Here is a 14,503-nt window from a genome sequence, read left to right as displayed (position 1 = left end):
ACACGTCGAAGGAAAAGATAAGAACAGTGCGATGTTTGAGTTTCACCACATCCCTCCAAACGTAGGGAGGCAAACGGAAACACGACACCACAGCGCTCCGTTACTGCGAGGAACCGAGACGAGAGCGACGTCGCCATCGAGGTTTAACTAAGTGTTTACGTCACACACATGTGAACGGTCCTCCTGAAGTGAGACATCTTCACGAGTGCACATTTGAAAACAGCTTTGTGGAATAAAGATCATAAAACCCAGCGGAGCAGACACAGCAGCGTGCAGCGGGCGGCGCTAACCTCTGCTGCAGCATCCTGATCAGATGTTCTGAGACTGAAACAGAGGATGATTAAAAAGATTGTCAACCCACACAGGTTGTAATTAGATTTTAGTGCAACAATCTTCCAACCCTTGTGTTTGATGTGTTTAGCAGGGAAACCCCACTCCATGCCAGAGATACACGGCGTGATGCAGAGCTCTGCATCAGTGCTGCGAGCTGGGCTGTAATTATGTTTGTGTCAGCGAGTGTGTGATTGTACATTTAAACGCTGCACTCTGTGTGTTTACTGCGGTGGCTGTCTGGGTCTCAGACTGTGGTGGAGCGTATCACGGGGACTTCCTCTCTTTCTTCAACCACGACTAGACTGGCCTCAGCCGTGCTCAGTCTGCACAAAACACACACACACACACACACTGCCTTAAAATCAGCTAATCAGCCTCATTTCAGTCTGAAAGTGGAAGACCAAAAACACTGTGTTCATTGTTCTCCTTCTGTGCATGGGGGCGGGGTTTTAATATTTGTATCCTCTTCATCTGTTTATCATTTAACTTTCCATTCTTCTAACACTGCACTAGTCCTCGTCACTAACTCAATGACCCTTTTTTCCCCCCCCCACTCCCTCTCTTCCCCCGTCAGATACATTGGAAAGGCAGACTCGATCACCATCAGTGTGTGGAACCACAAGAAGATCCACAAAAAGCAGGGTGCAGGTTTCCTGGGCTGCGTGCGTCTCCTGTCCAACGCCATCAACAGACTCAAAGACACTGGCTGTAAGTATCTGTTCACTCCACGCGCGCCGTAGTCATGTGACCCCGCTGTCTGCTCTCTTCAAGCCTTCAAGTGTCAGGCTGGCCTGTTCGCGGAGGCACAGAATCAATAGATGACGAACACAGATGAGCGATTATTCAACAAGTCGGTCTCCTTCATTACAAACACAAAGAGAGAGAGGGTGGGGAGGAGTCACAGCTCGGATTCGACCTTAGGACCGTCCGTGGGATGCGAGCACCGAACACCAGCGCCCCACAGTGTTTGTTTAAATACTTTTTAAATGGAAAAGAAAATGTGAGCATGACGAGGAAGAGGTGTTTGGGACAGCCTCCCTCAAGGGCACCTGGGCAGTGCTGCTCTCCAGCTAATAGACCAGAAGTGGCATGCACTGGGACTTGAACTAGCGACTCTCAGGTTCCCAATCCGAGTCCCTCCACACGGAGCTACTGAGGCAACAGAGCTTATCGTCACTACGATTCTGAATGACTGAAGAGATAAATCATCATTTCCAGTGTTTATCAGTATTTGGTGTCGAGTTGACACATCATGACCCGCTCAGTGTGCATTATCTCTTAAACGCCGGCGTGCATTTTAACACGGCCATGTGGCAACATGTAAATCATCTAAATGCTTACAGCTTCCGCAGCGCCGTGCAACTCAGCCCGAAGAGTTGGCTCTGACGTAGATCCAGCGTCTGACGGGGCGAAAAGCCAATCATTGCTGAGAATATTTGTGTTGCCAAGGCTGCAGCCTGGCTCCGCCCCCGGACTTCCAGCTGCGTGTGTAACTCTAATCAAAGTTCTGCTGAACCCTCTCCTGCTCACCGACTCTGCAGCTTCTGTGCCAGACATTCATCGTCTTGAGATTTATAGGCACAATACACCAAATCTCCTCGAGGCTGCAGCTATCAGAAATATAGCCTGCTGCAGAAATCAGCCACCTGGGACTAAATCAATCGCCACATTTTATTCTCAAACAATGCAGGTTTTTTCTTGAGGAAACCTAGATTGTTTGATTGAATGTGTAATCCTGCTGGTAGACTTTATGTCCCTATATTCAGTCGACCGTCCACTTGATCCCAGACGAGTGCGGGTACCAAATGAAGGGACTGAGACGACAGACACATTCTGCGATGGAGACTTTGAGACTGTGCTCTGCCCTTTGGTTTACACTCTCCGCATGGCCACATGCTCCGTCGGCCTTGTTTTCCGTACCAGTCTGTTGATACTGACGCACACTAAACTGTAACACTTATGTCAAATTAACATTCCTTCCACTCATTCTTCATCCTAACTGGTCGTCAACGCAGACAGTCAGAGATGAACCAGAACCGCCACAATGACTTTCATTTATCCTTGTTTATATAAATCTGAACTTTCCATTCATCCATTCTACACGGCGCGCCCCACAATCACTCTCCGACTTGTTTGTTTGACTGTAATTTTCATTTCTTGGATGCATCTTTAACCAAAGTGCATTGTTGGACGTTTCCCTGAATGTAAGAGTTGGCGTACGAGGCTGTTACATCAGGGCCGATCCCACTCTTAGGCTGAACGCTTCACTTTCGATTCAGGCTCCAAGAGCCTTGATGTTTTCTGCTGAATGGACCCTTATTCTACAAAAACCACAACAGCGTCAGTGCTGCTGGGAAAAAAAAAAAAAAAGACCTCAACATCCATAGGAGACGGCTGCCATATTGTTGCCCAAAAGAGATTTACCCGCAGCAGATATTATAGGCTCCATATACAACAGGCACTTACTGTCGTGTCGAATCGGCTGAAATTACACTGTGGAAGAGGACAAGAGAGTAGAAGACGTATCGTATGACATTATACCACTGTCTTCATCCTGTTTGCATGCACACACACACACACACACTCATAGTCACCCGCACAGCTCCTGGAAATGTCTCGAACATTTGGGGACAGTGTGTCAGTGAACACTTCCTGAGCTGCACCTCACAGCAGCAGACTCTCACTGCCTTCATGTTGTTGTAGCGCACAGATCTGTGTGGAGAAGAACATCCTGGTGAGAAGAACAAGAGATGATCCCCTTCTGCCAAACATGTTCCTGAATATTACCTGCTGCAGTCTGTCGCTGCCCTTTTATTTATTTTATACCAGGAGCTTAATCTCTGTTTACAGATTATCTATTGAAAAACAGAGAGTCTGTACCTCAGACTTTTCTGTTTGTAGAGCCTCTGAAAAGCTTTTTTAATGTGTGGAAAGAAAAGAGCAGGCCGGACGTTCTGTGCATAAATAATATTCTGGCTGTCTGCTCTTTGCTGTGTCACAAAGTCCAGTGAACGTTCACATTAATTAGCTGAAATGCATCAAAAGTGATTGATCCAACCTCCATTCAGGAAACGAGCTTGTTTAGTTCTCCTCCTGACTCACCGCTGGACTCTTCACAATGTTGTTACTACGACAAACGTCATTCTTAGTTCCTGCAAGTTAATCAAAAGAAAATCACAAGTTAGCTGGTTTACAGTCAAACTGAGACTCTCCAGATGAGCGGGCGCTGCTCCACCATGCTGTTGACCGAGACGTGGAGGCTTTACAGGCTTTCACCCCGGACGGAAAACAAGATCTTGGCCAGGAGGTTGTTAAACGCTGACGTCTGGTTTTATCAGAATTAGCCGAGATTGCTAAAAAGTCTGGAATAAATCAGTGTGAAAATCTGGATTAAGTCTTCCACCCAAAAATGTGAGGACGTTCTGATGTGTAAACACCGATAATAGTTTATTCTTTTTCACTTGTTTAAACCGCAAACATGTTGCTTCATCTGCGCACATCAAATTGACTTCATGCCTTGCCTTCCTGTATCACTCCACTCATCAGACAGATTAGCACTGTGACTGACATGAGATAAAGAGCCTATCAAGGAGACTTTGGAGGCTGGCTGTCCTCAAATGTTCTCCACATGTTCTGCAGGGCCGTCGTGTTCAGGGCTAACAGACTTACTGGAAATGCTTCTGTTCCTAGAAGTCATATCCCCGCTCATGGTGCCTTTCCTCCAAAGCAAACACAGAGTCAAACAAAAGTCTTTGACTGCACGCACACGCACGCACGCACACACACTCACGCACACAAACACACACACTTGTGCAATCCAGACGGGGATTCTGCATGATTGTCGAGTTAACTAGAAGTCTGTCTGGCTCTGCACCGAGATCCACTTCCTTTAGCTTTGCAGAAACAAACCTGCTCTGTCCCTCGTCTGAACCCACAAGTTCACCTCCACTCTCCCCACTGCTTCTTTCTTCATCTTGAAATGCTCACTGTGGTATGCCGTGTTCACAGCATCTTGGAACCATTTTTTAAATTTTTTTTTTTATGTAGAATTATAGAAGACATCGTTTTCCTCATGTGTTGATTAAGATACTGCTTTCACTACACTTTACGCACACACACACACACACACATGCAGAGGCAGATGTGGGTAAGCTAAGTTAATTAGTACATTATTTCCTCGTACTTCGCTCCTGTTTTTCTGCATGTGCTGATTCTAGATGAGTTGTAAACGAGCAGGTGAAGATCAGTCTCTTCTCTTATCCACCAGGAACATCTGCTTACTATTCCAGTCATGTAAGGCTCAGGCCGTCCCTGTTTAGTCTAGACGTGTATCTGGAACAGATGTGTACACACACACACACACACACACACACACACACACACACACACACACACACACACACACACACACACACACACACACACACACGCACAGGCACAGCCTTTTCTGGACGCAGCCTACAGGGTTGTTTAGATCTGCACAGTCCATACAAACAAATAGAGCATTTTTTTGTGCATGCACCATCATCTGACTGTGGTTTCACTCTGAGCACACAGAGAACTGGGACATCTCTTCATCTTCCTGCCTCTCACTTTGAATCTTCCTCTTCTGCACACACACCCTGAGTACACACACACACACACACACACACTCGCCTTTTTGTATGATTAAGATTTTTTTTCCTCCATTTTTTTTAAGTAAGCTAAAGCCCCTGCAGGAACACTTTCCCTGCAGACATGGTTTGTAAGGATTGCTTTGTTAATGGGTGCTCATTTATATCACGCCTGCGTTAGTCAGCACTATTTTCCCTGTGGGGTATTTGTGTGTGTGTGTGTGTGTGTGTGTGTGTGTGTGTGTGTGTGTGTGTGTGTGTGTGTGTGTGTGTGTGTGTGTGTGTGTGTGTGTGTGTGTGTGTGTGTGTGTGTGTGTGTGTGTGTGTGTGTGTGTGTGTGTGTGTGTGTGTGTGTGTGTGTGTGTGTGTGTGTGTGTGTGTGTGTGTGTGTGTGTGTGTGTGTGTGTTTGGAAGAGCCTGCTTCATGTATCTATGTCTGGATCTTGTTCAGAGTCTTCTTGGTTTGTGTTTCTGTGTCTGGCTGTGCTATCCTCTGCTGGACGGACAATAAATTCCTCCCGATCCAAAATCAACAGCAGTGCTGCTTACAAACGTTATTTTGTCCAGAACGTTGATTATGTGTCTTCATACTTTTATATATTTTCACAGGAAGTAGTTCAGGCTGCAAAGAGGTTTCTTTGGTGCAGGGACAAGTTTCAACTTCATACTCCTGAGCTCACACCAGTGTTTTATTTTATTTTAACATGTGACATCAGGAATCTCACTTAAAATCTGTAAAGCACCGACGCTGGGAGAGTTGGTCGTGGTTTGATTCCCAGCTCCTGCAGCTACATGTCCCATGTGTCCTTGGGCAAGACACTTAACCAGAGTTTGCTCCTGCGTTGGTGTTTTATGAATGGATTAGTTTCTTCTGATGCTCCCTTAGCAAAGCAGCCTCTACCATCAGGGTGTGAATGCACAGCAGCCTCTACCATCACTCAGGGTGTGAATGCACAGCAGCCTCTACCATCAGGGTGTGAATGCACAGCAGCCTCTACCATCAGGGTGTGAATGCACAGCAGCCTCTACCATCACTCAGGGTGTGAATGCACAGCAGCCTCTACCATCACTCAGGGTGTGAATGCACAGCAGCCTCTACCATCAGGGTGTGAATGCACAGCAGCCTCTACCATCACTCAGGGTGTGAATGCACAGCAGCCTCTACCATCACTCAGGGTGTGAATGCACAGCAGCCTCTACCATCACTCAGGGTGTGAATGCACAGCAGCCTCTACCATCAGGGTGTGAATGCACAGCAGCCTCTACCATCAGGGTGTGAATGCACAGCAGCCTCTACCATCACTCAGGGTGTGAATGCACAGCAGCCTCTACCATCACTCAGGGTGTGAATGTAGGAGTAAAAGTGCTTAAGCAGTCAGAGGACGAGGAAAGAGCATTCACAGACAACAGGTCACACGTCAGGAGTTAATGGTTGGTTGAATATTGAAGGTTCTTTTTGTTTTCTCTCTTTGCAGATCAGAGGCTTGACCTGAATAAGCTCGGTCCCAACGACAATGACACTGTGAGAGGACAAATAGTTGGTAAGACACACACACACACACACACACACACACACACACACACACACACACACACACACACACACACACACACACACACACACACACAGCTGAGACCCTGCTGGAACTCCTCCCGTATGGACGACTTCATCATTCTGCAAATGGCAAATGCATGTCTAGATGTCCTGATGCATTAAATAATTGAAAGGCGAGGATAACACACGTTGACCCAGACAGCAGCCTCCGCCTGGAGACTCTGACTTCAGCTGCAGGGTTGATGGTTTTATTGGCCTTTTGAAAGAACAACAGAAGTACATATATGTATGCGATGTCTGTTACTCGCAACAGATCTGTTCTGCTCTTCTTCAAATCTTTGTAACGAGACATGCGCTGTCATGCAGCCGTCCCCATCAAGCACCTCACCTGGAAGGATTGACAACTCTCCTGTTTATTGCATGTGACTGCTTCACTGTGCACAAGGGTACATGGTGACACGGACGAGACCGGCGTTGACAACTTTTTCTAGCTTTTCTCCCTCATTAGGGTCATGACAATGCGTGTAAGGTATACTGTTAAGTGAATGAAGCCTGTGTAGTGCTGGTATGACTCAGACTCCAGGGGAAGTCTTACCTTCACACGGTGAGAAGCAGATAAATAAGAGCGACACAGACTAAACACAGGAGAAGTCATCACACAGGAAGACAGTTTAAAGGTTTTCTCTGTGATTTACATTTCAGATTTTTAAAGGTACCATCTCATCACACTGATAAACTGACTAGATATTAGTTATTTGATCTACTTAGTTTGTTTCGTCACTGATCCACGTGTTGCTGTCTTTGTCTCCTCTGCAGTAAGTCTTCAGTCCAGAGACCGTATCGTCACAGGGGGGCCTGTGGTGGACTGCAGCCGCCTGTTCGATAACGACTTACCCGATGGGTCAGTGAATCCGCTTCTCCTCCTCATTTGTTCTCGGACATGTTCACACTAACTTTTCGTCATTTCACGTCTGGCATCTAGATTTGTGATGACTCGGCGCAGGAGATGTGAATATGTCATCCTCAATGCGGAGTTAAAAAATCAGTTTCTCATTTAGTTTTTGAAAACACTAAAAATCTATCCTATCTAAATTTAAAATGTTTAAAAAAACAACCCAAGATGTATCTGATGTATTTGACCTCGTACTGAGGGAGTATGACGCTCCTCTTTCTCACATGTTTCTCTTCATCGCTCTGCTGCTAAACAGTTGGGAGGAGAGGAGGACGGCTTCTGGACGGATCCAGTACCTGAACCACATCACTCGCACCACCCAATGGGAGAGACCAACCAGGTAGCTGTGCACACTGATACTGTGGATCCTCACAAAATAGTTTGGCCTTGTTAAAACTTTTTCTAACCTTGGTTTATAACGTTGTGTGATTGTTGTGTGATCAAGCACCTTCTTATTCTTGTCTGCCCACCTGTGAATATGTCTGATTACACAGATCGCACGGCCTTAGCTCTGGACACAACCAGAGCATCCTCTTTACCTCATGTCTTGACCCCTGAGACCCCAGACTTCAAGCTGGGAGGGGAAAATGTCAGCAACAACTAAGTTACTGAAAATGTCAGGCTGTCTGTAATTTTCAGGAGATTTTTAGGAAATGCACGAGTGAAGAAAAAAAAAAAAAAAAAAACAGAAGCAAGTCTGTTTTTTTGGGGGTTTTTTTTGTAGGAAATATAAACAAACATCCAGTCACACTCACAACACAACAATTCTTGTCTGTCAGTAATGAGTCAATTTCCTTTGCCTTCCATCCCCACACACACACACACACACACACACACACACACACACACACACACACACACACACACACACACACACACACACACACACACACACACACACACACTCACACTCACACACACACACTCTCTCTTGCACAGACGCGTACACCTAAATAAACTAGTCAGCCAGTCGGGCGGCCAGGTTTTACTTGGCTCCTGCTCCTGCAGGAACAACTGTCGCCTTCCTAGTTGGCCCATATCAGCAGAGCTGTGAGGGGAGTAAGCAAACAAATAAAACCTCCCCCACCCCAAACCCCCACCTCACCCCCACCCCAGACCCCCACCTCACCCCCACTCATACTTCAAGGATGTTTTGCCCCTAAGAAAACAGAGGAAAGGAGAGGAAGGTTAGCTGGTGGTAGGAGGAGCAGATGAGACTGAGAAGAAGGACGAGCTTCTTCGTTTGAGTTATTTCACGAGACGATGTTTTTCAAACGTTGGTCCCATTCTAATCAAATCTGTTTCATCCTCACAGAAAGGAGACTTTAAGTTCTAGGTGCCCAACATGGGATCATTTCTCTAAAACTCCTGCACACTGTCAAATATGCATAAAAACGTTGTCGGTGTTTAAATACAGAAACTTTCTTTGGTTTGCTTAAAATCTGATGAAAGGTCTGAAGTTGTTTTACTGATGTAAAACCTTTCAGAACTGTCAATCATTACAATGATATCGATTGTATCGATTACACTGGGAAGTATTACTACTATACTTTGAGGAGTCTGTCCTGTATATATGACAGTAAGTAAAACAATTAAAGAATACAAATATTAGAGTGAGACTGTTTGAGCGGAGTCAGCAGGTGAGCTCAGCGACGTGTGTTTGTGCATCTCTGACTGTGTGTATGTGCAGCTCCCGTTGTGCCGTGCTTCCTCAACACTGACACGTGATGTTCACTGACAGACTGGAACATTGATATGACACCGTCGCAGAGCCAATGAGAGTGTACGAAGAGGTGACGGCGACTGAGCTTAGAAAGAGGACATCAAATAACTTAAAGCGTTTCTTTTGGCGCATCATAAAAAAACGTTGTCTGAATTTTACGACCCGTTACTGAAGTCACCGTCCAACTCGTGCTCGTCTTAATGTGTCCATATAGAGTCGGATTACTTACAGGAAGGGTCGCAGGCAACGTGGAGTGAGGGCGGACGAAGAGGAAGTGGAAGGGAGGAAGAGTGTTTTGGGGGGCAGGAAGTGGGTTTGTGAGTTGGAGACAAGAGTCCAAGGTTTAAGATAGCTGAGACGTCAGTCACTCTGGACCGCCAGACAGCAGTCAGACATGCTGCACACACGCACGCACACACACGCACGCACACACACACAAATCCAAATGAAAACAAAAGGATCAATGAGGTGATTTAAAAAAACGACCTTGACTCTGAAGAACACCGACAGAGAAAACCAAAGTGTGTTTTCATGAACATGTATCCCGCTCTCTCCCAGGCCGGCCTCAGAGTACTCCAGCCCATCGGGGCGTCCGCTGAGCTGCGTGGTGGACGAGAACACGCCAGTGATGACGCCGGTTAACGGGGCCGAGGCCAGCGTACCGCCGGGGGAGCAGCGCATCCAGGAGAGACGGGTCCGATCGCAGCGGCACCGTAACTACATGAGCCGAACGCACCTGCATACGCCGCCAGACCTGCCTGAGGGCTACGGTGAGACGCACGCACACGCACACACACACGATGACGTACAGTTTGGAAAATGTGAACTAAAGCTGGTTCTCCACAGCCGACACCCTGTGACGGCTATTTTAGGCTTTAATTTGATCTTCTTCCTGATGGTCTTGTTTTCTCTTGTCGGGCTCACAGAGAGGCATCAGTCCTCATCCACTTCAAACTCCCTTCATGTCCACCGTCAGTTATTTTATTTAATAAAGAGTACATTTCCCATCATCGGAACATCTTTATGGACTTTGCACAGTCGGCCACAGAGCGCCCCACAATGCCCACAGACTCTGTAAAACAAATTATTATTTTAAGTGTGGTGTTGGATGCCAGCGCTTCAGAATGGCACCGCTGGACCCGTGCCTCCTCTGAAACGTCCTGCTGCGTCCAGCGAGGCTGTCCGAGGTTGGACAGAGTGAGTCACCGATACCCGACGGTTAGCGAGCTTTCCTCCTCAGCTGAACCCTCTGAACCGAGAGAGAGGGAGAGGGGGAGGGAGGGAGGGAGAGACGTGGAGGCAGGCAGGGAGGGAGGGAGGGAGGGAGGGAGGGAGAGGGAGGGAGGAGGAGGTGAGTAGGAAATGAGTTGTGCCAGTAGGAAGTCAGGCTGGTGGCTAGTGATGGATTACACACATGAACACCACGCCTGTGCAACACACACGCACGAACACACACTCAGTGCCTACATTCTCACACACACACACACACACACACACACACACACACACACACACACACGTTGAGCTAAACCATGAGCGGTAAACTTCCAGAGATCCAACAAACTGGTGATGAACCGTCTTCTTATTTCTAATGCTGCTGATTTTAGTGAATTTACTAAATCTGCACCTTCAACATTGAATGATTTCTTGTTTTTATTAACTTAAAGTTGCTGCAGAGCTTCAACAGTGCTCTCTCTTTCTCTTGCGACAGCTTTTGGTTAAAAACATCACAAAGACCTAATGCTTTAAAAAAAAAGAGAGAAAATAAATTAAAAAAATTATATATTTTTTTTAAGCTTTGCTTGATTTTGATTCTATTCATCCTTAAAACAACAGAGGTCGACTCATTTTAAAACACGTGGTGTCTCAACCCTTCCACCACCTCAGTTTGCAGTGTATTAAATGCTTCGGTTTAAATCAAGTGACTGATAGTTGCTTTAGGTTTTTAGAGATGAATAAGGAGGACTTTTAAAGCAAAGGATAGAAAAGACGCCATGAGGACGCTCACGTGTCCTTTACCACACAATCATGACTCCTCCGTCATTCTCCGGCTGAGCTGCGAGACTGAAAGCAAACGACCGATTCTTTCACCTGGACTTCCCTGCCGGCTTCCTCACGTGCATTTCTGCAACAAGTCGAGATGAGACGCTGTGTGACTGAAGCTGGACGTGTTTACAGCAAGCGTACGGGCGGAGATCATCGCTCAGTCTTTGAGCACATAATGAAGCAGCTTAACTGTCTTTTCTGCTCCTCTCACTCTTTGATTGATACTCTGAATAAGTTTGATGACATGTAGCATCAACTGTCATCACAGCATCATAGAGCGTCCTCTTCCCGTCCCATCGCTCCTGTCTGACAGTGAACGTCTCCCGCTGTGAGCCACAGATTAGAGGGCAGGCTGTCCTCAAATCTTTTTCAAGTTTCCAGGAGTGCATGTGTGAAAGGGGCTTTTGAAGACCTTGAAAATTCCCCTCACATTTAGTTTTTTCCTCGTCCTGTTGGAGAAAGGCTGCAGACTAACTGATCTAATCTATAAACAGACTTCCTCTTCTCCGAAAACACACAAACTCACCGTCCATACGTTCACCCACCAGGAGCAGACTTGTTTCAGTTCAGTGTTTTCACCTTTTTAATATTTTAATTGAAATTGATTTTTCTGTGTTTCAGAGCAAAGAACGACTCAGCAGGGTCAGGTCTACTTCCTCCACACGCAGACCGGAGTCAGTACCTGGCATGACCCCCGGGTGCCCAGGTAAACCCTCATCATACTTTTCCATCTTTGTTTGTTTCTTTCTTCAACCGTCTTTAGGGTGTTTTAATATGATGTGAAGTGACAGCCTGCATTACTAATCCTCAGATAAATCCCAGAGCTGATTCCCAAGAACAAACTGGATGTGACTGGGCTCCAACAGATCTAATTTCTCACTTAATTACTCAGCTTGATGTTCAAAAACACTTTTCCAAGTCAGATTTCATTCTCCAGTCGGGGTCAGCCAATTTCATGACCCCTGAGTCCGATGTGGAACATTTCTGTACAGATGTTGAGCTAAACGCACCGCAGGCGAGTCGATCTGCGTTCAATCAACAGCCCGCTGCTTTTATTGTAGGAACAGCTATTGCGTTACCTTTTTTGGCCGCGGTTTGGTGTCGCGGCTGCTCACAGACGAAGAACATGAATTAAACATCCGACTCACTGCATCAACGTGTGGGCGGGGTCATTTTGGACAGAGCTGCTTAAACGACCCCGAGAGCAGCGAGGGATGTTCTCTGTGCTCACTTAGAGACAGTCTTTTTTTGTCTTTATGAAACTGGGCTCATGTCTCACTTTGACCTTCAGACCAGCCCATGAGACGTGCTTCACTGATGGCTGACTACGCAGCGACTCGACACAATCAGACAATCGCTGCAGTAAATAATAATAATAATAATCCTCACTGAGGGCGCCGAGAAGCACAAGCACCTCGTAACTCGAACTTCTAAGATAATTGTCTCGTAAATTCAGAAAAACAGGACGAGGAACTTTGGATTTCCCTCGTGTGGATTAAAAACACTTCCCTGGGTTTGTTTAAGTTACCTTTATGTTTCACGGGGTTTTCCTGCACTACTCGTTAAAATTTACTGACATGTTAAAGGGTGAGCTGCATGAGTGAACACAAACAGTTTTTTCTAGTAACACTTCAGTGTGTAGTGTCAGGAGAATCACACTGCTTCACACTCTTTGTTGTTTTTCACTTTTTTCATTGTGAATGAAAATCCCCCCAAAACGTTCTTTGACATGTAGCACTGATGCTCATTCCTTCATTGTAGTGACAAACAGAAACTTAGTGTGAATAAACATCCCAGGAAGCTTTCAGAGGCGAAACTTTCATCTCTCCTCTTCAAATATCTTCAATTTAGTCTGGATACTCTGATGTGATTCTATGTATAACAATATTCACTGAGTAGAGTGAGTGAGTCTGTAATCCATGGGGCGGCTGTAGCTCAGTGGGGAGAGTCATTATGTCATCTTTCAACCAGAAGGTCGGGGGTTCGATCCCCGACTCCTGCAGCTACATGGTATAAATGTGTTTAAAGGGAATGATCTTCTCTCTCTCTCTCTCTCTCTCTCTCTCTCTCTCTCTCTCTCTCTCTCTCTCAGGGATTTAAGCAATGTGAACTGTGAGGAGCTCGGCCCGCTGCCGCCGGGCTGGGAGATCCGAAACACCGCCACGGGCCGCGTCTACTTCGTGGACCACAACAACCGAACGACACAGTTCACCGACCCGCGGCTGTCTGCCAACCTGCATCTCGTACTCAAGTAAGTCATTCATGTGATGAGTGTTTCCAGACCAGCCTGCCTTTATCTCATGCTGTCACAGACCATGAGCTAACGCAGATCCACTTCTGTCCTTTAGGAGACTTTCATTATCCATGATGTCTCATTATGAAACTTCTAACTCTGAGAGAAGTGAACTGAGCTGCCAGAAAACAAAAGACCAGAATCTGCAGAGTAACCAGAGCTGACACTGTGATTCAGCACAAACCACACCTATATGTATGGAGGCTGGGCGATGCATGGAGTTTTTAAGATCACATCTTTTATATCAACAGTTTTTTTTTGCATTTGTTCGTTAAAAAAAAAGTCTGTTCTGGTTTTTTACTGAAAAGGTTTTTGTTAGTATTTGCGTCTTGACCTCTGTCGCTGCAGCAGCCGTCTGATCCTATTTACGACGAACTACGACTCTCTCACTGTCCGCCTGTCTTCACCCTTCACAGCTGTGTGACACGAGACTTTTGACTTTGAACTGACCGTTTCTGTAGATCGATACGGGACAAAATGAAGAGACAAATGTTGTGAGTCCCCATTCGGCTAAAAAAATATATAGATGTGCGTTTTGTTCCATATGGCCCAGACCTACTTTGTACAATCAAGCAACTTAATCCAGCGTAATCGTGCACTGCTCCGCCGCGTGACTCTCAGATTGTAGTCGGTCACGGCCCAAATCAATTTGCACCTCGTGCTGTCAAAACGAGGCCTATCTGTCTTCCAGGGTTTTACCTGTGTGGTGAAATATGTAAACAAGTTCCAGAGTTTTGAAGGTTTCTGCAGGATTGTAATTCGACAGCTCTGCAGGTTTCTGGGATTTTATCTAACTTTGTAGCTTCATGTAAAAACGTTGCTGTAGATGCACAGTTGACGGTGTCTAAAGAGAAGCTTCACTCTCACACTGCCCGTCCTGGAAATGCACTTGATGACTCCTGTCTGGGAATGCTGGAACAACCTGAAAACTGCTTGGAAATCTGTGATACACTTCACAGTCATGAATCCACAAACGAGGAGTGTGTCT

The 14,503-nt window shown here is 46.2% G+C and overlaps 1 protein-coding gene across 2 annotated transcripts in view; it reads left to right on the top strand.

Annotated features, from left to right (window-relative positions):
- LOC306820656 (E3 ubiquitin-protein ligase SMURF2) overlaps positions 1 to 14,503 on the top strand; it is a 51,546-nt gene that overhangs the window by 26,095 nt on the left and 10,948 nt on the right. For both annotated transcript variants that reach the window (XM_079338578.1, XM_079338577.1), the window contains exons 4-10: positions 908 to 1,041; positions 6,422 to 6,487; positions 7,318 to 7,402; positions 7,710 to 7,793; positions 9,735 to 9,946; positions 11,844 to 11,928; positions 13,315 to 13,473. In XM_079338578.1, coding sequence (XP_079194704.1) covers positions 908 to 1,041; positions 6,422 to 6,487; positions 7,318 to 7,402; positions 7,710 to 7,793; positions 9,735 to 9,946; positions 11,844 to 11,928; positions 13,315 to 13,473 — 825 coding nt within the window. The remainder of the gene's footprint in view (positions 1 to 907; positions 1,042 to 6,421; positions 6,488 to 7,317; positions 7,403 to 7,709; positions 7,794 to 9,734; positions 9,947 to 11,843; positions 11,929 to 13,314; positions 13,474 to 14,503) is intronic.

Source organism: Symphodus melops, assembly GCF_947650265.1.
Source record: "Symphodus melops genome assembly, chromosome: 2".
Taxonomy (NCBI): domain Eukaryota; kingdom Metazoa; phylum Chordata; class Actinopteri; order Labriformes; family Labridae; genus Symphodus; species Symphodus melops.
Note: the sequence above shows the minus strand (reverse complement) of the source record. Positions and strands in the feature narration are given on the sequence as shown.